The sequence below is a fragment of the Platalea leucorodia genome (genome assembly GCF_965183815.1).
Source record: "Platalea leucorodia genome assembly, chromosome: 5".
Taxonomy (NCBI): Eukaryota; Metazoa; Chordata; class Aves; order Pelecaniformes; family Threskiornithidae; genus Platalea; species Platalea leucorodia.
In genome coordinates this window covers 13,721,314-13,746,543 of record NC_138827.1, presented here as the reverse complement: position 1 = coordinate 13,746,543, position 25,230 = coordinate 13,721,314, and the positions used below count along the sequence as shown (strand labels likewise).

Sequence of the window (25,230 nt, the reverse complement as noted above, 5' to 3'; positions counted from 1 at the left end):
CCTACCCCGCGGACTTCGAGGCCCTGTTTTCGAGGTTCTCCCTGTTGTTCCTAAAGGATGTCCATCTTTAGAAAATCTGTTTCTTCCCCTCTAGGTAATCCTGATTATCTCAGCCACAGCTGAAGAGAGAGAGCTGGAAATCTTCCAGTAGAGCTGTCATTTGGTTTCTCTCATGACGTTGATTTTCAGTTGTTCAAGAGCCCAGATTCCTGCCAGTCTGGACAAACATCACCAAGATAACTCTGCTGTTATAAAAGGCGAGGTGAGCTCCTGCTAACCGAAGAGACTCTTGTAAACATCAGAACAAGGGACTTGGCTCAATGCAGGCGTAAAAACAAACTTTGGCTTTGACTTCAAAAGCCTCTTAGTTTAAAAAGCAGTTATGATGCAACCTCCTCTGTATGCGAGTGGGGATGTTAATGCCGGTTTCTGCAGGAGGGCAGGATGTGCTGGCTGGCCCAGGGTGGCATTTGCAGAAGGCTTTGCAAGCCCAGTGTGGTTCAGTGGCAGCAGGCCCAGGGAAAAGGGCATCCCGCTCATGATGTTCCGATCCTGCCTCCTCCAACGGGAATGAAGGTGCTGAAGGGCTGCCCAGGGCATGGAGGTACAGGGAGGAAAGAAAATATCTTGCTCTGCTTTCTCTCTTTACTGCAATGCTTGTGTTGCTCCCTGGGCTTTCCTCTGTCCTGTCCTCTGGCCAGCTGCAGCATGGCAGAAGCGCAGAGCATCGCTCTGCTGAGACATGGTGTGGCTGGGATGAGTGACCAACTTAAAGACATGGGCTGGGAAGAGGTCTCAACCAAAATGTAAAAATCAGCCCTTTCCCCACCACTTGGACTCTTGACAAATTTGCATCCATAGGGCAGGCTGTGTGGCTGGCTACAGTTTGTATCTGTTGGCCCAAAATGCTTTGAATAATTGGCCCCTTCTTACAGAGAAAGCAATGGTAACTTTGGGCTGCTTCATTTTCCTGACCTGCTGATCTCACAGCACATCCCGGGTCCCAGAAGCTCTTAATTCATTTCCATGGTGCCGACTCCAGGACAGTCACACAGCCCAGGGACCAGGGGATGCTGACAACACAGCCACAGCCAGCCAGCTTCTGACAGCATCTCTCCTGGAGATGTTTTCCTATGCCTTGCAATTTAGACAGCAGCCAGGGAAATGTCCTGGTATCTGCCATCTCAGAAGTAGAAGACGTATTCTGGAAAGGTGCACCTGTGAGGTCTGGTGCATTTGGTTGGGTAAGAGCAAGGTGAAGTTTGAAAAAAGGTAATATCTTGTTTTAGACTGATGGATAAATCAGGAAGCCCAGGCTTCCTGGCAGCACTTTGAAGGTGTTTGGGCTGCTTCTCTCTGCAGCTCAGGTTGCAGCACTGATTTAGGGGAAGATTGGTTCAAGTCCCTGTGGACAAATCCTTTCTCAAGAACTGCAGCCTCAGCACTGTCCTGTGTCCTTGGGTGGACATCACTGTCTCCATGAGCAGGGGCAGGTTAAACCACCAGCTCGTGGAAAAGAGCTGCATGGTGAGAGCTCCCGCTCCCCTGCAGCACCCAGGGAGCAGTCACACCTGCTGGGAGCAGACACATGGGACCATGAGCAGCTTAGAAGAGACCACATAGAACCATCTTCGTGTCCAACATTATGTTCCCCAGGCATTTATTGGGGTAAATGAGATCAGAAAACCCTCTAATGTGGCCACAGCATTGTCCTCCGCACAAGAGCGGGGAGCTGGGGCAGAGCATTCGTAGTGAGCTGTTCCCCTTACACTGGTTGCTGGCAGGAAGGATACAGGTTTTTCCTATTATAGCTTAGTCATGGGACTAATAAAGCCTCTTTAATCATTGTTCGTTGCTTGTACACACACACGCACACAAAGGCACGCTCAGAGCTAAAGTGCAGAGGGAGTCGGCACCTGGCAAAATCATTATTGGCCACTTTAATTTATTTCTAATCTCATGCTAAGAAAAAAAAAAGTAAAATGCAAACTGCCACCAAGAGAAGAACTCAGCCCATGTGGGATGAAAGGCTGTGTTGGAGGTTGCAGACTAGAGAGGGAAACTGAGGCAGAAGAGGGTGCAAACCGCTCCGTATGCAAGAAGGATGGCCCAGCGGGGTGCAGCAGCAAGCCCTCGCCATGCCGAGGGGGGTCCCTAGGTGTGTTATGGGGCTGAGGTGTGGATGGGGCGCAGGGGACACCATGTCCCCATGTGCTGCTTCCTCTTGCAGGGGATGGAAATAAATATTTCAATGAAACACAATTCCCTGGTACAAACTGCATCCGCACCCAGAGACCTCTGACATAGACCTTCCCAGGTGTGCCTGAGCTGGACTCGAAACTGCCTGGGTTTTACTTAAAACTTGTGTCCAGACTACTAAGTTTAGTGGAAAGTGGAGCTGCTTAGACCCCCTCTACCCCTGCCCAGACGCAGGGTCTCCACCTCTTTATTTCAGACATCTCATCAATAAGGCTGGTTGCAATAAAAGCTTATCAACTCATAAAACGCACCCTCCTGAGCACATATTGCCAGGGCAAGGCTATGATAAGGGGTTCAAATACAGGAAAGAACAGAGAGAGCTCAACAGCAAAGGCACTTTAGGGACGTCCTACATAAATGACAGCCTGTCTGTGCATTAAACAAGGGACGGGGCGGATGGCACCCATCCCTATGGTGGTGTTGCACATGTAATGGAGATGGGGCAGGCCTTCTCCTGGTGTGGTGCCTGGCACGGTATCGCATGGGTGATGCGCTTGGGTCTAGCATCCCTTTTTGAGCTTTCAGTTCCGCAAGGATTCAATCTGGGGATGCTGGGGTGAGCACAGCCGGTGGCAAGGGCAGCTGCTGAGCATGGGGCTGAGCAAGGTAGGGAGGTTACCTGAGGGAATCACATTTGGCAGAGTCCAGTAATTTTTTTTTTCAGTTTTTAAAATTTATTGCAGAATAACACATAAAGCTCGGTAAATGTTATTCAAATATTTGTGAAGTCAGGGCTGATGTGCTCATGTCTGACAGCAGCTTCCTTGTGTCCTTTCTCTGAGCTCGGAAAGATCAACTCATCTGAAAGGAAAATACTTTAGTGACATGTTTACTTTTTTCACAGCTTGTTTTCTCGCCTGGATGGGAAAGCCTGAGGCCACAGCGGGGTTTAAATCCCACCAGCCTGCTGCGAGATGGCAGGTGAAGGTACCCACTGCAGCATGCAAGAGTCCCTTACTCTGTCTCCCAAATACTCTCTGCAGAAGTTAAAGATTTCATGGCAGTCAGTGCAGGGGGACAGGGTGTCCCTGTCTCTTTAAATATTTCAGATTAACTGAGTGTTCGTTCCAGCCTAAAGTTTTGCCCCTCAGTATCCATCCATTTGATCTTATCATGCTTTTTGCCTGTTGGTCTGGGAAACCCTCTCCCATCTCAACCCTGACGTTTAGGGATACCATGATCCATCAGTCAAAACTCTTCAATATATAATGTTAAAATAAAGAACACTCAGTAAATAAACGGAGCTTCCCCACCCTGTCTGCACAGGCAACATTTCCAGTCCCTGAATCACTTCTGGGGCTCTTTTCCTGGACACTCCCAATGTGCTACCCTCCTCCTTGGCAAGGGGACACCAGAGCTGGGGACACCGCTCTCCCTGCTTTCACCCCACTGCCACAGCTACGGCAAATAAAACCTCCATCCTCACCACACCACATCCAAGGATGGTGGTTGCCCTCACGACTGCTGCGTTGCACCAGGAACAAAATCAGAGTTACTCCAGTACTTTGCAACCACAAATCTGGGAGGCCCTGGGAGTCTGGCTTACCTCTGAGGGAACACAGGAAAGATTTTAGAGATTGTCCTGCTAAAATAAGGCTGAAACCCATGGTTCTGCCATGGCTTTCACATTCTTTGCTTCCCAAGACAGAGAAGTTGTCCCACCTTATAATTACAACCTTCTCTTTTTGTTCCTAGATGTAGGACTCTTTATGTGGTTGTACTAAAAGAGGCAGTTTTGACTTGCACCAAGCTGAGCGATCTGCATTATTCTGCAGCAGCCATTTACAAATGTTATCAGAAGGGTTTTATTTTTTTCACCAAACAGGTAAAACTGGGGAGGCTCAAGAACCAACTTCTGTGCAACCCCACTGGAAAGGCGGCTGTGTGACTACACTTCCCCAGGGCAGCTGCTTCTCCCAGCCCATAGCCAGCCCCATTTGCCCTCCCATCAGATGAGCCATGATGGTTTTGTATCATTAGCATTTATCAAGCTATCTCAGCAGCAGACTCCACTTCAGCTCCATCTGTACCGTGGCCAGACACCAAGTCAAACCACATGACCAAGGCTGTTGCATGGACAAGATCATCTTTATCAGCCCAAATCCTAGCCCTGTAGAAATGAAGAAGTTAGAAGAGATCTATTTATTTTCATCATTTTCTGGGATTGGCATCAGTTACACCCCTCCTTTAACTAACTACACGTTGCTCTGTATAAAAGCCTTCTCAGTATTTCAACTGTGATGGATGTCAAGCTTGCAGCCTCTGAATAACCTGAGGGGCATCGTTGCCCTTTCTGAAATACTGGCTTCTTTCTAGACCTGCTCCCAGCCTGACATGCAGGAGCAGGTTTTGGGAGACCAAAATGCCCATGCTGCCCTTCACAGCACAGTGCCATATCTACACGTGAAGGTGATGGGCATCAATAAGCGCTGGTGAGACCTTCTCCAGGCATGGTCCCTGGGGAGCAGGACCCAGAGGCACGTGGCGGTGTGGACAGGGTGTCACTAGGACTTTTCCAATTCTTTTCCTTTGCGAGTGGGGTGAGGATTTGAACTCAGTCCTTCCCAAGTGCCGTTCTCGAGCATTAATCCAACAGGGTGCCTCCGTTTCCATGACCCTATTTCCACCCTCAGCGTTACACTCCACTCCAGCTCCATGAGCTGTTCCAGATGTTTTGGAAACCCCCTTGCAGTTTGGTAAAAGCTCCAGAAAAAAAGATAATTTCTTCCAGCAGTGAGATCTAAATGAGGAGGAGGCGAAGAAGCAGAGGATGTGAGGAGCAGAGCCATGGTTGAATAACTTCTCCCCAGGCTACGATCCACATCAAGTACAAAACAGGACTGATGAAGTGCTGAGGCAGGTCAGAGCTACCCTAGATCACTCTTGGAGATGGAGGCTGAAACCCTGCAGCCCGTCTCCTTTCCCATCTGTGGGAGCTTTGTCCCTGACTGTGCCAGACAGGCATCTCCTTCTGTGCCTGCTCCCCAGCCCTGAGGGGCTGGAAACCTGTCATTGGCCATGACAGGAGTGGGGAAGATGGATACAGCACATTCTGGTGTTGCAGCTCTGCCCTCAGGTCCTGAGCACGCCTTGGCTTCTCCTGAGCTGCTACTGAGATGCAGATGGGGCTTCAACCCCACTTCCCAGAGCTGCAGGAAAATTGCAGTCAAGGTGTGGATGGGTCTGGGTTGAGCCTTTCGTGGATTAAACCCTTCGCAGGGCACGTGGCATCCCCCACACACCAAGCTCTTGCTGCCAGTTTATATTCCTTCCTCTTGTTGAAATCTTGCACTACAAATGCTTCATTTATAAAGCATCGCTTCACCTCCCTGCTGAAATTCTCACGCTCTGCTCAGTTCTATCCGTAACTATATAGAATCAAATTATGTATAAATCCAGCACCAGAAATACAGAGGGACTGAATCAGCAGCCTGGATTCAGCCTCCACCTAAATCAAGAGTCACTGGAAGCTGGACCTACCTCCAGACTTTGTGGCTGGACTCCATCTGCAACTTTAAAAGCCAAAATGAAAATAAAGGAGAAATCAAATAACATGGCATCTCCTCGCCTTGACCACAGGCTCCCTGGGGCAGTGGCTGTCTTTTTGTTTGTCTCAAGAAGAACAATTTTACTGTCTGCAAATGAGGAGCTGGAGTGGGGTCAGGGAGTCTCGCTGCGGGAAGGGGCAGAGAGGAGTAGAGCTCCCGAGGGGGAGCTGGGCTTGTTGCTCATCCAGCTCTGGAGGAGCAGGCAGTGGGATGGTCAGCAACAAACACAGCTATAGGGAAGGCTACACTTCCCCATCTTCATTCCTCAGCACCACCATGTCCCCCAAAATCTCCCCAAAATATGGTACCATTGCCTACCACTTCCTTGGCTTCCCCCAGTGCAGTCCCAGGCTCCGGAGTGTGACCGCAAGGCAGCTATTCCTGGTAGCCAGCCCTGTACAGTGGCCGGGGAAGACAATGGAGGGGAGCCAGGCAAAGGAGATGACAGGCATTTGGTTAAAGGCACCTCCCCACCCCTGGGCACATCAGGGACTGAGAGGTCCGGTAGCTTGTTTGGTGCTTTCCAACTGAAACAGGCCCACCCTCGCCCTGGGACACAAGGAGTTGCAATTTAGTAACTTGAACTTGTGTCTCTCGGTTTGAGCTATCCTGGTTGCATCAGGAAACAAATGCATTTGGTTCCCTAAATGGGAGGAGGTTTTTTGTCATCGTCGTCATTTTTCTAGTTTCGGTCTTTGTCAGCAGCCCTTCCTCTTCCTCCCTGCTCTCCGAAATAGCAAAAAGCTGCATCCTCCTCCCCAGCTGCCTCTTGCAGGTTGCTGCAACACCCGGCGCTTCTCCTCAGCCACCAGCCCTGCACAGCAAAGGTCAGAGCCCGTGCGGAGAGGACCAAGTCTCCAAGCTCAGGGGTTTGTTGACTTGGTGGCCTGAGGCAGATATGTATGGGGTCTTGCTGATACTGGTACCCTTTGGATGCAAACATCACAGTCCCTTTATGTCACTGATGCGGCAGGGCAGATGGCAGCCTCGTGGCTTCAGTGCAACAGGACCAAGAGAAGAAAGCGGTGGTGCAAGGAGTGGGCCAAATGCTCAGAGATGGAGGAAGGACATACTCTGGACCCCAGAGTTCCTAAACCCTTTTCCTTGACCAAACCCAGAGTTCTTCCCCCACAAATACCTCTAAAACCCTTCTAAGCGCCCTGGAGATCTCCTTGAGATGGAGTTCATGCTTCCATCAGCAGTTCCAGGAGCCCAGCATGATGCCCATCCTGTTGTGTCCCAGTGCTACCCACCATTGATCCACCTGGAGGCAAAAATACTCATCTTGGTTGGAGGTAGTGCTGTCTCTGGCGTGTCTTGCCACCCCCAATGGATGGTGGCGCTCTGGCCAGAGCTTCCTGGGCTGGCTGCCTGCTGGATAGGGGCTGTGCTGTCTCTGGGTTTGGTGCGTCTTCCTCCTGGGTAAATATTATTTGCACTTTTGTGTGCCTGGGAAAGGTCACCCAGGGCTGGGCTGAGCAGCTGGCTGGAAGAGGCTGGAAGGTCTGTGACACTGATGGTCTCATTGTTTTCTCCTCTTTTGAGCTTTTTCTGCCTCCTTTGTCGCCATCTGACTCCAAACCAGACCTTCTCTAGGACCCAGCCTGTAGGACAGCTATTTTCAGGGCTGATGGGGATATCAAACATGGGTATGGGAAGGTTTGTATGATGACAGCACCTGACTATGACTCCTTATGTTAATAAATCTCAATAAAAAATGGTGGAAAAGCAGGGCTACACAAATCCTGATGTCCTCAGACCTGAACCGTCCTCATGAAACCTGCCAAGAGCCAGCAGGGCTCCAGCACATGGGATGCACCTGTGTCTGGCCACTCCCTGGACCCCAGAGCATCAACCAAACCTTGCAGGTCGCCTCCCTCCTTCTCCCCAGCTCCAGGCTTCCCTCTCTTCCATGTCTTCTCCAAACCCACCTGCCGGCGCGTGACTGCGGTTCCAACCCACGCATTGGTCCCTGGGGGAGGAATTCAGGCTTTGATACATGGAGCGTGGCCTGCCTGTGCCGTGCTCAGGCCTGTTGCCATGCAGTCTCCCTGGCCAAGGAGCTGGCATGAAGCTTGCAGGGGAGAGCATCAGCAAGAGACGGTTGTGCTATTACTTGTGTGCATAGCCGAACACAGGAGCAGAGCACGCGGCCAAGCTGCAGCCCCTCTAGTGATGTGCCTCCTCCTCCCCTTGTGTTTTGGGGCGGTAAATCATTTGACACAGAATCAGAGCTGCTCAGACCAAGGAAACCTGGGCTTCAGAGACTAACCTCACCTGGGAAGCCGCTGGGAAACACTTCTGAATTGGCAAGATTTAGCAGTGAGGCGATGCGGGATGGAAGGGGCTTTGGCAATGCTGACGCCATTCCCCAAGAACCAGGAATTCAACATAAAACTGAGCAGGGAGAGTTCACAACTATCCCCTGCTCCTCCTGAGGATCTGTCATTGCTTTACCTCTGAGCAGAGACCACCATGGAAGGACACACAGTACACCCACACGCTGACTCCAAGGAGCACGGTGAGGCCCAGCGCCAGCTCTCCTCCTTCCCTATTAATCACCAGGAACAGGGAGACGGATGTCTCCCCAGGGAGTTTGGAAGGTATCACCAAGGAGCAGGATAAATCAGGTACCTGCATATATAACGGAGCAATTATTTATGGATGATCAAATATTGCCTCTAGGAACCCTGGGCAATAAACAGCCCATGCCATGTCATGTGTTTACCTTCCTCCTGCACCTCACAGCACTGAGCAGGGATGGTGGGCGAGGACCAGCACCAGCCATGCCCCAGACCCAGCACCCCTTTCCAGCTGAAGCTACTGGCGAGGGCAATGGGACCTGCTGGGACCATCTTTTTTGATGTAGCCTTACCACTTTCTCCCTGGGAAACTGAGCAAGAAACGATGAAGTCATGGCTCACAAAGCCTGGCTGGCTAATGACACAGCAGGTATAAGTACCGACCGGCTGGGATGTGCTGGCTGCAGTGATGTTTGTATTGCATCACGTGTAGCTGCCCTGAGCCAAGGAAGTAGGGGTAGATACAGCCTAAGCTCAACCGCTCTCTCTGCCTCATGCCTTTCACCTCTGAAGGACCGTGGCTCTGTTTCCAGCTAGAGCCTGGCTGTCACCATGACACGAGTAGCAGCAAGGTGGCAGTAGGCAATGCCTGGTGCGGATGCCCATATAAGAGCAAACTCAAGCTCTAGATCATAAACGAAACCCTCCTTTTTCATTTACTCATCTGACCTGGTGGTGCTGGAGCTGATAATGCTGGTTTCCTTTTAAGCAGAGTCTAGTCATAAATAAAATAAACCAGGCATGCTTTGTGTTTCCACTGCTCTGCCTTTCATCCCCACTTCTCAAAGCCGCATGAAAGGGAAGTCCTGAGCAGTGAGCAGGAGCTGTGCCGGAGGCAGCAGCAGCTCCAGGCTTGGCGTGCACCGCGCCCGCGGGGTTGGGATCGCCTTCCCCTTTCACCAGTGCGGGGGAAGAGTGCAACAAAAGGCAGAAATTTTGCTTGCAGTGATTCACATTCACAGCACTGCCCAGGACCAAATCATGATCCTTTTCTCACTTACCAGCCAACAAGCATAAAAACAGAATTTCATACCCAGCAGCTGCCCAGATGGCTGCTGCGGGAGAGGATGTGCCGTCCCCTTCCCCGGCACCAGTGCCTAACTGGGAGGATGATGGGACATGCTCACAAGCAGCCAAAGAATGGAAAATCTGACAAACGCAACAGCCCCAGAAGCTGCTAGCGCGGAGGCCGTTCCCAGTGGCTCGGCAGCTCGTTAGCGGAGCTGACACTCCAACGAGGCGCATGAAGCTTGGTCAACAGCGGGGCAGAGCCAGGCAGCATGTGCCGGGGGGGGTTTGCTTCTCCCTCTTTCTCTTGCCACCTTGCATGGTGTAATGTTTTTCTTTCCTTGCTCTCTGATGAGTGATTTTTAGGCTGGGCAGCTGCAAGGGGCTCCTTCTGCAATGCATTTTGAGAGAGATTGACATCTCCTTAAAGCAAGTATGAGAAGTGCAGGCCGCAGAGCTGACCCCCCCATCCCAGAGCAGCAGTGGGTGTTGCATGAGGCTTTTCTAGAGTTAGACCCATGTGTGTTTTTTATAAGATTATAATTTGTCTCAGGGATTTGCCTGGAGTCTCCAGCCCTCTTCTGGTCGGTACCGTAAAGCACAGCAGGGCAAGATTGCAGAAATATAGAGATACCATTGACTGTTACACTGAGATTTAACTCAAAAGGGTTGTTTTGAGTGAAAAAAATAGTTTAAATAGTTTATATTTATAAAACATAAATAGGTGTTTTCTCTCCAGCACCAAGCCTGAAGGAGTATTCACACCATCCAGCACCGCAACAGCACTGACGTGGCCAGTCTCTGGATGCTGCTTGTAGACAGCAGTGTTGGAGAGAGATCCTGAGCAGAGCAACCAGGGACAGGGAGCTAATGAAGAGCTGTAGGTCTGGAGGAAAGGGAATTGGGGTGAGCTGGTGAAGAGATGTGCCAAAACACTTCCCGGGATAACACGTTCCTGAGACAGTGCAGCTAGAGCAGAGGCCTGACTCCCAATTGCACGGGGGAGTTTTAGGAATTCCCTGGAGGAACTGAAATGGCTGCGGAGGAGGTATAAATACCACCAAGCGGCAGATAAGCAAGTCTGGAGAAGCCTCGCACAGAGGTGTGTGCTGGGGAAATCACAGTCCCTGATTTCATCTGGTGGGGGAAGGCTCTGGGAGACCTGTCTGGATTTGGGGTAACCCTGACTCACCCTCCAGTAAAAAGTTGAGCCTGCCTGGAGCACTCAGCCAGCAGGCAATGCCCGGGAGGCTCTGCTTGCACCCCGACTATTGTTTTATGGTATGGTTTTTTTCTGCAAAGCTATTGTCCTAAAACAAACAGAATGAGGTTTTAGGAAAGCCAGTGAGTCGCTCTGGCTCCAGAGGTGGAGGAAAAGGCCTGAGTCCTTGGGCTGGAGGAGGGAGTTGTGGTGCTCTCCCCAGACACGTAACGGCTGGATGGGGATGTTTAAAGCACGAAAAAGTGAGGGACTTTGCAATGGCACCATTTGCAGCTTCACTGCTGTGCCCAGCCTGGCTTGTGGTTAGAGCCCACCACTAAAAATACATAATTTCTTAGCTTAATCTTAAATTATTCCATAAGGCTGCAGGTCTGGAGGCCCCTGGACTAGTCCCAAGAGAGTTAGCCAAGGGTGATTCCAAGAGGAGCCTGGCTCTGGCTGCATCCCTGTGGCCACAGCCACCCTGCTATGGCCATTAGGTACCAAAGCAGCTTTGCACATGCGTGTCCACTGGCCACATGTGGCTGTGGGCCAGGAGCACTGGGCTGGCTTGTTTGCATTGGTGTATTTAAGGAATGTGGGTTGATTTGTGATCACAGGCCTCCAGTAGGTATATATTGCTGAGGTTCAGTGACTGCTACATCTATGTGTTTGAGTACCTATGTAGGTGAATATTAACAGGAGACAGGGCTGCGCAATAATGTCTGAGGACATATACAGCACTATAATGCAGGTGTGGGCACAGCCGGGTCTATGTTCTGATGTTTCTGGCTGACAGGACAAGGTAGATACGGGACAACACGTACCAGCGTGTGGAGAATACACCTGGGGCAATATCCAAAGGCACCATTCACATCAGGGCTCAACTGAGTTAATCATGGGCTGGACGCCTCTTTCCTACAAAAACTCACATTAAAACCTGAGCAGGTGTCAGAAACTGGAGCATCACGCTGTGGGAGAACTGCAGAGCCAGGCAGTGCAACAAGGAGAAAATCCATGTATGGTGTGTGGAGGAAGGCACTGTGTTCAGCTCCTGAAAGTCCAGGCTGGGTGTTTGGAGACCTCTAGAGACTAATGGAAATAATCACACGTCCAGAAACGCACCCGGTTTAGAGCAGGGGAGCCTTGCACGAAAACTCCCACGGGAAGCGCAGTGCCAAGCTCCTTGCTAAGCGTTTCTGCCACATTGTGAGCAGCAGGAAAAAGACTTTGGGACAAACAACCAAAAGCAGGACATGGCTAATAACAGCTTAAGAAAAGGTGCAAACTCTGGTGGTTGTATGACCAAATGGCTGACAAATGCATAAGCAGGTCTGCTAACAAGTGATTTGATAGTCACCGAAGTGTCACGCTAATGAAGATCCCCTGCAGTTAACCAAGCCAGCAGGTTATCAGCTCCTTCCCTACGCTAGCCTCCTTCCACCCCAGACTGTATCTGTCTTTTCTGTATCCCAGTGGCACATAATCAGTGTGTTTGGGTTTTTTTTCCATCCATCACCAAAGACAGGGAAAAGTTATGGCATTAAGAGCTAACAACCCAGTGCTGCCTCCAACTTCTGAGATTTTAAACATATTTCCAGTCCCTTCCTCCTTGCTGAACAGACAGATGTTACAATGGCTTCTGAGCAACGGCACAACAGGCAGAAGGCAAATAAGGGTACTCCTGTAAAACCAGTCGGTATTTGGGCACCATTTACTGGTGAAACACGTTTGCATCTTTCCCCAGCAACCTTTCTTGCTCTTGCTGAAATGCCAACAGGCAACAAAACCTTGAATTCTTGGAAATGCTGAGCATCTCAGAAGTTGCTGTCCCCAAAACTGGAGCAATCTAAATTCCCCCTCCTTCCTTGAGAGCTTTCCCATCTCTCCAAACCTGCCTTTACTGGCTTTTTTTCCTCTCCCACAAGGCAGCCCTGTGGCTCCCGGTGCCGCTTGGCCTGGTGCAGCATTTCACTGCAGGGGAGCAAATTCAATGCCTGTTGCTGGTGGTGGCACCGGCAGAGGCTGTGGCAGGAGCTGGAATGAGACTCAATGTGGCCAGGACGTCACCCTGCCAGGACAGGCTGTGTGCACAGATTTGTGGCAAGCATTTGGTTTTACTAGACAAAATAAAAGGCTACAACAGCTTCTCTAGAGGTCATGACTCACACTGGTTTCTGCACCATGTGGGTGAGATGCAGCCCCTGGGCACAGAAAAGAGTCAATATCTGTCCCACCACAGCTTGCTGGGCAAGGTCCTCTGCTATCTCACCGCACCCCGACCTGCCCTGCGGTGCCCAAGCCCTCCCCAGTCCATTGATTTCATTAGCATAATTACGATAAACTTGGCACAATTATTTAGCTTGCAAATCACTCCTTTCCTACATTCAGGACTGCAGTGCTGTCTGGTTTTGCCCACTGCCATGGTGGGTATCTCCAAAGCATCCCTGCAGTCCCTTGCCTGGCTGGCACGAGAAACAAGCAGGAAGGGATAATTTGGGGGGTGAAAACATAACTTTGGGTTCAGGCCATAAGTAGGGGAGACATGCGGCTGGGTGGATCAGAGAGGCCAATGTCCAGCATCCTACAGCAGCCCAAGGAGGGATGGGTGGGATGTCTCTGACCCTGCCACCACCACCTCGGCACCTCTGCTGCTGGCTCGCAGCTCCCTTTCATGTTCCAATGCTGCCATCTGTAGCACAGAGCTCCGCTCCGGTGCTCCCTGGCACGGTGCCTGGAGAACCGGGATCTGAACAAGGAGACCATGGCAGAGCTCAGCTTCACATGGTTTGGTTTTGTAGGAGTCCAAACGGGTAAATCCCAGCCTGGGACTTTTGGCTTTTTCAGCCCCAAGAGAGGCTGTTGGCTTCTACATCTGCTGGATTGCATTTTTAATCATCTGCCAAGGGCACCAGAGCCTGGGATAGTAGCTCTCATTCTGCTTATCTGCTGGAAATAAAATAAACACATTAAATAACATCAGCACTGCGGGCCATACAGTGAAGAGGTTTTAACCGCGAAAGCCAGGGATTCCTGTAGGACCAGCCGGGGAGCATCACAGCCTGCAGTGCATGCAGGGATGGGGCCAGCATATGTTTTTAATGCATTTACCCTGTGAAGAGAGGGGGGATGCGCAGCCATCCCTCCCTTCCCCGGCTCAGCTTCACCCGGCCATATGTTAGCACATGCTGACTGTCAGTATGAAAACCCCCATCACTGAAATTCGTTTCATCGCTACCCATTTCTTGATGCCTTTCCATGACAGGAAACATCAGACAAAGGCTCCCTCGCCCTGCTCCCAAATCCCTGTATTGTCCCCAGCAGGGAGGGGAAACACGGAGCCAGGGCATGCTGAGCTCAGCACAGCAGCATCCCGAACCCTGCCGGCCCTGGGGCGCCGTGAGGTGGAAAAGCGGCTGTGACAGAGCTGGCATCAGCTCGTTTCAGGCCAGGCTCTGACCCACAAAGAGTGATCAAAAAGGAAAACAGGGAGAAAAAAAAATCTCTGTTGGTCAGGGTAAAGTTGAACCCTATAGGAGCCACCATTTCTCTTCTGCCATCTCCCTTCTCTCTGGACTTTGCAGTGGATGGGACTCCAGATACCTCCCCTGGCTTTGGAAGTCCCCATCCTTCCTTCATGCATTAAACACATCTGTCCCCCCGGATTACAGCCTGAATGCCTGTCTGTCCCATCACTGCTGCACACCGGCTCCATCACATCACAGCTCAGGACTGCCCGGCCATTGCTGCCTTTGTGCCGGCAGCAGTGGGGCTGGATTAGCCCTGCACGCATGACCGAGCTAAGCCCGCCGGGCAGGCAGCAGGATTTGCTGCTTCCCATCTCCCGGCCGGGCCCAACAGTCTGCTCTGAAAAGGAGACCTCAGCCCGCTGTCACTGCTAATCCCCACGCGCGTGGGCTGCTGGCCGGTGGCCCCTATATAGACCCCTCTGACCGTGCACCCAGCCAGGTCTGTGGCGTAGGGGCAGGAGAGCAGGATGGCATTGCGGGTAAGTACTGGGGACAGGATCCAGCACAGCGTGGTTTGTCTGAGGGGTGACGGCGCGGGGTCAGGTGGTGGATAAAGGAAAGCGGCGCAAATAAGGGCAAGAAAGGCAGAGGAGAGCCAGAAATCCTGAAAGATGTGGGGATGCTACTTGCGGTGCTGATCTTCTATTTCAGTCCGGTCCAGGCTATTGTAAAGCTGTGAGCTTCACAGCTTTCAATAAAGGGCAATAGGACAGAATTTTCCTCTCAGTTTTAGCAGGGTTGGTCTGGGGTAATGCTGCCCTAATAGCAGCACTTCTGGCTTGAAGCATTTAAGCTGAGACCAAAATACAACTGATGCTTTAGCAGCAGAGACCTGTGCTTTGCCATCTGCCTCTGCTGGGCCAGCCGGCAGCAAAGAGGGAACCGCTGTTTCCTGTGCATGTGGTGTGTCTTTTGCTGGGGTGGTTGTAATGATGACAAACTAAGGGTCAAGGCAAGGTGAATCTGGGTGCTGCCATCACCACTTGCTGTTTGAAACCGTATCATTAGCTCCATCAGCTCTCTGTGTTTCACAGAGTTGAACACTGCTGTGGTCAGAGCCTTTGAATGACCATGCACAGGTTCCTAAAGCCACCCTCCAAAAGTAGCTGGGCACGAAGGCTTGAGGTTGGCCATCGTCAAGTCTCAGCTGCTGCCCCAAAGTGTGCATGTCCCAAAAATGCATCGGAAATGGGAAATCATGGCAGAGAAAGAAACACGGGAGTGAAAGTCCTGAGCTGTCGGGAGGGAGAGGCAGGCATGCAGCTGGCAGTGGAGATGCCAAGGCTGGAGAGATTTTCCCGGTGTAAGCAATAAGTTTGGGAGAGAAGGATGCTCAGAAATGCAAGAACATTAGAGTGCTAAAAAAAGTGGGGTGAAATGGCAAGCAGTTCTTATTAAAATGAGTTATTTAATAAAACTATGAATTATTCAAAAAGGAACATTTTCCAGCTCATTTTATGCAAGCTTAACCTTGGAGATGGGGAGAGCGGGTGGAACAGGGCATCAGGCAGGAGCTCGTGGGAAGAGTCACCCATGTAATGCTGGGTGAGAACAGGCTGGATGCCACGTTACACCCATTCCTTGATGAGTCCTTGTCTTTCACACCCTGCTTCAAAGCATCACAAAGTTTTCTGCTTTGGATTTTGTATTGCCCAGACAGGGAGAGGAGCAGAGCATCTTTGTGTCCTGCTGACAATGAAGGCATTCAGGTTCTTTAATTTTTGCTCCCTGATCCCACTCTGCTCTTTAGAAAAGACCTTGGGGGCAGCAAATTCCACCTCATCAACTGGATGTTGTAGCAACTTCATTTCTTATCAATTTAGAGCCCCTGAGATCATTTAGGAGTGAGAAAAAGGCAGTGGCAGAGAGTGTGCCTGCATGTGAAGTGGAGGGAAAGGAGAAGACGATGAGAGGGTGAGAAAGATTGAGAAGTGTAAGGGATGAGTGGGGCCATGCACCTCTCCCACCTTGCCATGCTTCACCATTGCCTCCTTGCCGGCAGTTCGAGGCCCTGTACCCAGAGGGGATGTGTCCTGGTTGGAGCATCGTGGTCAAGGGTGAGACCAGTTCCAGTACGAGCATGTAAGGACACATTCTGCTCACAGCTCTCCCAGCTCATGAGAGCCAGCAGCATCGCTCCACGGGTCTCCATCACTTTTTTCTCTCACCGTCTTAGGTTTGAAATTAATTTGCTCTGTGACCCTGGAGACCAAATCGCTCTCCATTTTAACCCCCGCTTCTCCAGCTCCAGAATCATCTGCAACTCCTTCCTTGCCAACCACTGGGGGAAGGAAGAAGTTAATAACACCTTCCCCTTCGAAGCAAAGGAGCCATTCCAGGTAACCCTGTGTCACCCCACGGGTCACCTCGGGTGGGACTGGAGTGACCCAGCCAATATTGGGGCCCTCCTCATGGATCTAGCCCTGCCTTTCCTGCCAGCACCATACCCAGTAACATCCGCTCTCTGGCTCTGTCCCCTGTTAGTATTTCTGTTGTCCCCTGATTTGCTGCTGATTTACAGCCAACTCTGGCACGGGCATGCAGAGCTCCAGCAATAATCCCTGGATGCCGCATTTGTTTTCATTTTAGGCTTTGTGTTATCACCAGTTTCTGCTATCATGAAGTGAAGAACTCCGTTATTCCCTCCTTTTGCCCAAAACAGGGGTGAGCAGTGTGTGTGTTGGCTCTGGCAGGATTTGAAGCGGGTTGTAGATACATGGGCCCAGATCCCAGCATTCACTGGCATAATGGCAGCAAGTCCAGTGAGGATGTGTGGCCACATGGTGAACCTGACACAGTCTCTCTTTCAGGTTGAAATCTACTCTGACCAGGACTATTTCCACATTTTCATTGATGAAAACAAAATCTTGCAGTACAAGCATCGGCAGAAGCAGCTTTCATCCATCACCAAGCTCCAGATTCTCAATGATATTGCCATTTCTTCAGTGGAAATCACCAACCGAGGCCTTTACTAGAGACCGGAGTTGGGACAGTCTCACAGACCATTCCCCTTAAGCTCTTGGTCCAGCTGGAGACCATCTCCTCCTCTTCTCCACGCAACACGTACCATCACCGGCCAGGGAGATGGCTATGCATGTGTCCTTGTAGTGGAAGGGGTAGTCATTCCCACCACATGCCACTAAGGCAGCACCCAGCCATGTCGCTAGCTGTAGCCCAGATCATCGAAGACCTTCTGCCCCTATGCCTTAGGGTGCACAACAGGATTTGTAGGTCTCATCATCTTTGCTGTTGGACAGCCTGACAGATCAGGTCTGCCTCAAGTAGACTGGACACCTGAATGTTACCCTAGAAATTGTGTTTGCCCAAGAGCAGGGTGTGAATTAGCGCTAGTCCTCAGCTGGCCATGTGATGAAGGATGTAATGGGTGTGGATGTTAGGGATGGAAAGGCACATTTCTTTCCAGGAGCTGGGTAAAAATGCTACCATAATTGCCAATAAAATCAAACAAGGAAATCCCTGCTGAGATGTTCCTCACTGGGCAGATCAATCGAGTTACTCATTCCCTGCAAATCCCCAGGCACATGATATGAGCAAGGGCTGGTGACTGGGCAGGAGGACACAGGCTGAGGGTTGCTTGTTTTTAGCACTGGCAAAATACTGCCTTTTTGCTTTGAGGGCTAACATGAAATGAAAGTCCTATGTATGTAAATCAGGGGGATAAGACTCAACTTGCAAGATATTTCCAGAGATTCCTTTCACCAATTGAGAGATGTTTGCTCAGCCTGAGTCCCGCCAACTTCAGGCTTGTTAGACAGACCCTGAGTGATGTAGTGGGTCAGCAAAGGGCAAAAGCTTAGAGATGCATAAAAGCACATGATCCCTTCATCATACACCAGACATGCAACTGGACTCCAAATAAAAGGATCTGAGAAAATCAGGGTCTAGAAATTATGATAAGTTCAGAATGAACAAAGTGCCATTATTCCTGTGGATAGTCTCTGGCTTTTCTTTTTACTCTGCATTCTTGTTTCCTTCTCTCCTCTGTTTCAGTTGTCTTTCAAAATCAAAACAGTCCTCTTGTCCCTGCACCCTCTTCTCTTTTCTACCCTCTTCTTTGGAGCACAACATATCTCCGACTCCTTGATCAGGCCACAGCAGGCTAAAAGATGTTATTTTTACTTTGTTTTAATTACACACGTCATAAGAAGCATAATGTCACAGTATTAAATCTGAACAGGAACTCACTCCAAAAATGCAATTACAGCTGCCCCCAAATCACTCCTTTGTTCCTCAGACATAAGACAGACCACATTCCTGATGCAAAAGGCAAAGATGATCCCGCCTTGCCAGTCCTTTGCATCAAGGAGAAATCATTTGGTAAGAAGTCAGTCCTTGCCTGTGGGTGGGATCTCTGAAGGTCACAGCTTTGCTCCAGCCTTTTCTCAATGCTTAAATTGGCCATTCCCAACTCTTCCCTCTATTTATAGTCTCAAGGACTTATGAGGAAGAGGTGACCACGTAGCCAACCACAACACATGATGCCACAAAGCTGACATTTATGAGTCTGCTAAAAAGTTTATAATGTTTTTCCAGACCATAAAGAACACTAACTGGAAACCATCCTGTTCATGTGGCAAAGAGCACAATGGGAACACAAAATGGTCCTGAGCAGTACCTCATACCTCCAGAAAGAACAGAAAATACAGTCTGGAAATATCCACGGTCTTGGTTGCAAGTCAGGAAGGCTGGAGATGGTGAGATTTCCTCTGGCCTGGAATAAATCTGTCACCACTGGGACAAGAGGGTCGGCTCAAATTCTGGTTGCCGTGATGTAACTCAGGGGTTCAACAAACTTTACTCTTATGGCCATCCCTTCAGTAAAACAGGCACAAACACAGGCAAAATCAGGCCTGCTGGGATCTCTGTGTCGTACATCTGATAATGCTGAACTGTGTTTGAAAGAAATTGTCCTTTTTATTTGTGCTTCTTTGGGGGTTGATAGAGACAGATCATTTTTCATGGAGGAAAAGTGATGAAATTATTTATAAGGGTAATACTTTGTACTTATATGGCCACAAACTCCATTGATAACCACTGCTGCAGAAACACACGACAATTTCATTGTTCTCCAGAAGCGAGCACAAAGGACCACAGACAAACAGGGCAAAAATATTTCAAGTACAAATAAATAAAGAGATGCCACAAAAAATCAGGCAGCGGCAGAGATTATGCCCTGACTCCTGAACACGTTCCCCCCAGCTTCTGCCAGCGGCTGATCTCACTCCATTACCATCTGCACCGAGACAGTCCAATCTCTCCTGACACATCCACAGCATTGCTGCTGGCTTCAGGATTTTATCTGCTGCTTCCTCCAGCCAAAACACTCCCAAGGGTGAAGGGGTCTTCAGAGCAAGAGAGGTCTGGGGAGCTACAGAGCATCTCAGGGAGAAAAGCTCCAGGGCTGGCTGCTTATAGCTGTTTTGCACGGTTTTATGGGGAATGAGAGATGCCCTCCAAGTCTGTGACCCTCATCTGCCCCTTAAGGAGAAACTCTGGAGGAAAATGAAGCCCCACAATTATGATGGTCAATTAAACTTTCAGGAGCACAGGAGGGGGGCTGGCACATCAGACTCGTGCAGAGGCATTGCGTGCTGGTATTGAGGTGATCAAAGGGAACAAACCAATCCTTCATCCAAATTTTAACCAGCTTTCCTATTCATGACCTGAAGGTTGAAACCAGGGAGGGAACTGATGGAGACGAGCTCCTGCCCAGGGATATACTTTGGAGAGCTGGAGGGCTTTTAAAGGGGAAGGAGCAGAGGCAGCTGGGGGTGCAGCTCTGGGAGGGACCAGCATTTCACAGCTCAACCTAAAGGCCGAGCTCAATATTTTTGCTGGGGCCAAGTGCAGCTTAGGAGTTGGGCTGAAATGCTTCCAGAGAGAGCAATTACTGTAGGACGGGATTGGGACTGTCCTAGGCAGGATCTGCTTATAAAGCAGCAGCTGCTGCCCTTAAAGCATACACAAACTGGGGTGGGACACCTGAGAGAGAGATGCCCCTCAGGAGGCAAAGCCAGGAGAGGTGGTGAGCTCCCACACGAGGTCTCTCTTTCCCACTAATTCTCCTCATTTGGGCTGGATCTGCAAAGTTCTGGCTTATCCCCAGATCAACGAGGGGAAAATCAGGCTCGTAATCCTTCGTGCTTGAGCTGTGCCAGGACTCTCAGGGCCAAGGTCCCCTCTGGCAGTGTCATAACGCTGCAGATCTCCTGCAGAGCATCTGCCGATGCATGATCAGAGAGCACTCCTTGGTGTTGCTGATACTGCTGGCAACCATCGCATACCCCAGCAGCAAGCACCTGCAATTTCCTCACAGACTGATGAGCAAACGGCTCCCATGTCAGCCACAATCATGTCTCATCAGCAGAGCAGGAGCCTGGAGATACCTGAGTGACACTGTCTCTACCAGCCTTAACAAGGGACACTTGAATATCAGACACTGGGTCCTGCCTTGAGATAGGAAAGGCAGCGTGAAAAAGGACAAGGACTTGTGGCTAATGCAGTGGGAAAGACTTTTAGGAAAGCACAAAAAACAAGAAAATCATGCAGGTTGCATCTGCCTCATACTCAATTTCTGACTCGATTCCTTTTTTTTTTTTAACATGACCATCCCTCTACAAAAAAAACCCACCACCCCCCAAAAAAAACCTTTGATGCTGGAGGTTTAGCTACTTACTCATAGCTAGAGGGCAGCTCTGGTGAAGAAAGACAGGAGAAGGGCAGTTGTTAACCATTTAACTAACAATTCCCTTTCTCTTCCCATTTCAGTGCCCCAATGAGCAGCAGGCCCTGATGGACCACAGCTGCCTGCTTGCAGAGGTACTCGCCTCTCCACTGATCCTAAGCAACTGCATTGCGGTGAGGCTCAGTGATCCTGGACCCATGTCTGTGGCACCTCTAATTTCCCACGTCCTCCAAGGCCTCAGTTTTCCCAACACATTGCCACAGAAACAGCTGCTAGAAGTGCAGACCTTATCAGCAATGACTTTCTTCCTTACATCTCTGAGCACTTATCTAAGAGGCTGTTTATTCAACAACACAGCCTGTCAAACTCCTTAAATGCTCAGGAGTCACAGGTGTTTGCTGGCAGGACTAAGGAACATAAAGGGCAAATGTCCAGCCTTTTTCTGAAGAGTATGAGGGGGGAAAAAACAACCCAAACAAACAAAAACAAGAGGAAAGGAGGAGTAACTCAGTTCTGGCTGGGAAGAGGCATTTCTGAGGCACCAGGCAGCCCCAGATTGCAGCTAGAAAGGAATCTCTGCTGGAAAGTAGAGGGATATTTCTTCTATTGTATTTAAAGAGAACTTTATAAAGCCATTTTAACTCACAGCATCGCCATCCAGAGCCAGCTCAGACAGGAAAGTACACCTCCCAGCCCTGATCTTGCATGCATGGTGCCAGGTACCAGCTGCAGACATTGAACGCAGGCTAGAGAGGGATTATTTTCTGAAAGAAAGGATCTGCTCTAGAGGTTGAAGAATTGGAAGCTGATGGTATCACTTCATTTGGCAGCTGTGTTATTGTATATCATTGCTGCCTAAGGAAAGGGTGACAGAAATTAGCCTGGTGCCCAAATTTGCTGGCCCTCCAGTTCTGCAGTCTGTTCAAGACCCTCTTGCCAAAGCTAGATGCAGTCTATCATGTTGTTCCTTCAAGCTATATGAACATAGCTAGACAAATCTCTGACTTTACCAAAGCACAAGGCAACAGCCTATGGAGATCAGGATGCTTCCTCTGCACCATCACACTATTGTAAGGCTGTCTGGGTCTTATAAAGCACTTTAAAACCATAGGGATCCAAGTAAACTACAAAGAGAAGGAAGTACCATAACACCCATGTGCAGGTGAGAAAACCAAGGCACGTGGAGGAAAGAAGCAGAGTAGAAAAGGAAGGAGGGAACCAGCTGCTTTTGCCTCCAGCCTGATGCTCTCACCCTACAGCTCACGGTCTGGCTGTGTAGCCTGTAGGTAGGTTCGGCTGCAACTTTTCATGACCTATCAGATGTTGCCCCGAGCCTTAATGAGCTAACAGGCTCCATGCTGAACCCCTCCACAGCCTGCAGCACAGCCCAGGTCACACAGAGGAGCCAGTTCCTTGTCTTAAATGAGGGACCAGGGCTGCTGAAGCAGCTCGTTAGCCCGAGGAGTTTTCCATCCATCTGTACACAGATATCATCACTGTGATCTCAGCTACTAATCAGCATTTTTCTAGCTTGTTTCATGCTCCAGCCCAAACAATGACCAAAGAGCCACCAACATCCCTTCATTTTCCTCCCCTTCCTTGATACACCACCTATCCAAAGAAAAGCTTAGCAATTGCTGTGTGATTTATCGCACAAAACCTTGCTGGTTTCAAAAATTGGGAGTAAAACTAAGCTGCAGCTATTTCACCTTCTAACCTCCGCCTTTGCACTAAACTCCAGCTATTGTCAGCTTTCATTTCTTGAAGTTGCTCTGTGCTGTGAACACACACTGGAAGCGGAAAGACAGACATGGTCAGTGGTGATGAGAGGGCAGTGATTGTACTTCCAGTAAATTGCCTGAGTCTTTCCAGATGAGTCACTGCACAGAGAGAGGTAAGGCATTATTACTAGAGAGAAAAAGTTTGCAACTGATCCTGACAGAGTTTAACAACCTCTCAAAGCCTCTGCCTGCCTGATTTTCTGCATCTCTAGTTGTGGAGATTCCTTCTAAAAGGCTGCCCAAAATAAATAACAGCTCACAGATTATTTTTCTTATCCTGTCAAAACATTAGAGCAGGCTGCTGGAGAGCATTCAGACCCAGGATCACATCTCTCTCTGCCTCCTGGCTGATCCCCTCTTGAATCCACAGGGCAGAAATCCTAAGGATTTCCTGATTAGAAGTACAAAATATAGGAAAGCTTATTTTTGAACACATAACACTTGATCACCAAGCCCTTGTTGCAAATGTGCTCAAGTCCTAATTCTTACTGCAACCTGATCCCAGGCGTATTGGCTTTGTGACAGCTACCCACAAAGCATCACCTAGGCTAAGAGTAAATCATCTTGCTCAGAAAGATGAGCTCCCTCCTATTTTGTTCTCTAAAATCTTTATCTCTTCCCTGACGCTAGCAGATCTGGGCCCTGAGAGTGCTTTTCTCAGAGCCTTTCATTCCTGCCTCCCTGCATTTTCCCTCTGCAGCTGGGAAGAGGCAAAGAGTGGCAAATTTAAAGCCTTTGTCAGAGGCTTCCCCCAGATGGCAATCAGCTGATGGAACCCAGAAAGCTTCGTCATCTAAAAAGCCTTTCATTAGCCTGTTGCACCTGGGTGTAGAGCACCAGGGAAGCAATGTTGTTATGCAAATCCAGCAGAGTTCAGGTAGAAGGACAGAGGATTGACTGCTTTAGCAGCCCCTGGTCTTAATGTTATTTTATCTGCCTCCCTTCTTGGTAGTATCAGTGGCAAACTGCTTAGACCACTAGAGTTATAACAGGACAAAATGGAGCCCCTCAATCCTGATCAGACCACAAGATTTCCTCAATTACCAAATCTGCTTGATTTGGGCTTTACTTTCAGTCTGGTTCTACTTATTTCTCGCCAAAGTTGATGGTGATGGATCCAGAGGGTGAGACCACCACACAAAACATGGACACAGAGGAAATCCCACCATTCCTTCAACTGATCCCGGATCACAGCTCAAGGGAGAGAAGGGCTGGGTGCAGGCAGTGTTAGGCAGTTGCTTTGCGTGTCAGCTGCCACCCCTGTGAAATCCTGGCTTCTCTTAACTTCTCAAAGACTTGACTTGGTCGGTGCTCAGTATTGCTTCAAAACCTTATGCATAAATTTGGGCAATGAATTAGGGATTCACAGCACTGATTTCTCCTTAAAAAAACCACTTTGTTGTGCACTGCATCTCCATTTAGTGACTCTCTTTTTAACGAGATAGATAGGGTCAAATTCACTTGGTGTGGTCCTGTTTTTAAGCAAGGTCCCTGCAGGAGCACGCTCGGCCCTGCATTCCCCAGCCTGCTACTTGCCTGCACTTCTGCACAAATCAAAAGCAAAGACATCTGAAAGACAGATTTTTCAATCACACTAATGCCAAAATGGTGTTTCATTGTTCTTGAGCAAGTGAACATTGTATCACACAAATTCTTCTGTACTAAACTATCTTTATTTCAGCCACTGCATTTCTGGAGCACTCAATCTAAGAGGCTTCTGATAAAAAGGACAGAAGATAGAGAATTTGGCACATATCTGTTTATGAAAACAGACATCAGTGAATATTCTCAGGCATAAAAATGCACACATTCTCCATTTAAAAGCCTCCAAAGGACACTTGAAATAGTTTAAATGTTTCATTCTTTGATTGAGAGGGAAGAATAGCAGGAGAAAAAAGATTTTCACTCTCATAAAAGTAATTACAAACAAGAAACATCAATTCCCATATGTTTTTTATTTGTTTTGTGATTTCGTTTTCAAAGAATTTGAAGTGCACTTGGCATCTTCTGTGTATTGCCTTTGACTGCGAGCAGCATTGGCCTCTTATCTCCACTTGGATTCACAGGCGCGTCAATGCGCTGACATCAGCGAACGCCACGCCAGAGCTATGCTGAGGACCTGGACCGCAGTGCCAGAAATAGCTCGTGTGTCCCCCAAAACCGCGATGCCAGAGCAGCGCTGGCACGGGGACGGAGCAGCCACTGGCAGAGGGAGCAGCACAGCTGGCTCAGAGGTCCCCTAAACCAATGGCACCCAGGGTTTGGGGAGTTTGTTGCTGGGTTAGAGATTTATAAGAAAATGTCCCAGAGGAAGGACAGACACCCTTTTTTGTCCAATACAAGTTAGCAAACGGTGATGCTGTTTCTCTCTCCTGATGGCAAGAGAGACCCAGACAGACAGGTTTCAGTTTTGCTCCTGTTTATATCAAGCACTAGAAATGCTCGCACAGACCCTCCTGGGTTGCAGCGGCAGCAGAGTCCCTGGGAGGGAGAAGGAGTGGGCACAGCACAGGGGCAGATGCAAGGGCTCGGGGAGCCTCCCTTACCCCAAGGTCCTCCCATCTCCATGCCATCAATCAAAAAGTGTGAGGGGCAGAAGCGGTAAGGTGAAAATG

General features: G+C 49.5%; 1 protein-coding gene across 1 annotated transcript; it reads left to right on the top strand.

The window, feature by feature from the left end:
• Positions 1-14,595: 14,595 nt before the first annotated feature.
• GRIFIN (galectin-related inter-fiber protein) lies at positions 14,596-17,103 on the top strand (the record flags this gene model as incomplete). Its single annotated transcript, XM_082314166.1, has 4 exons — positions 14,596-14,607; positions 16,131-16,210; positions 16,305-16,467; positions 16,939-17,103. 4 exons carry the CDS (start codon positions 14,596-14,598, stop codon positions 17,101-17,103), a joined length of 420 nt encoding a protein of 139 aa, XP_082170292.1.
• Between the last annotated feature and the right edge of the window lie 8,127 nt (positions 17,104-25,230).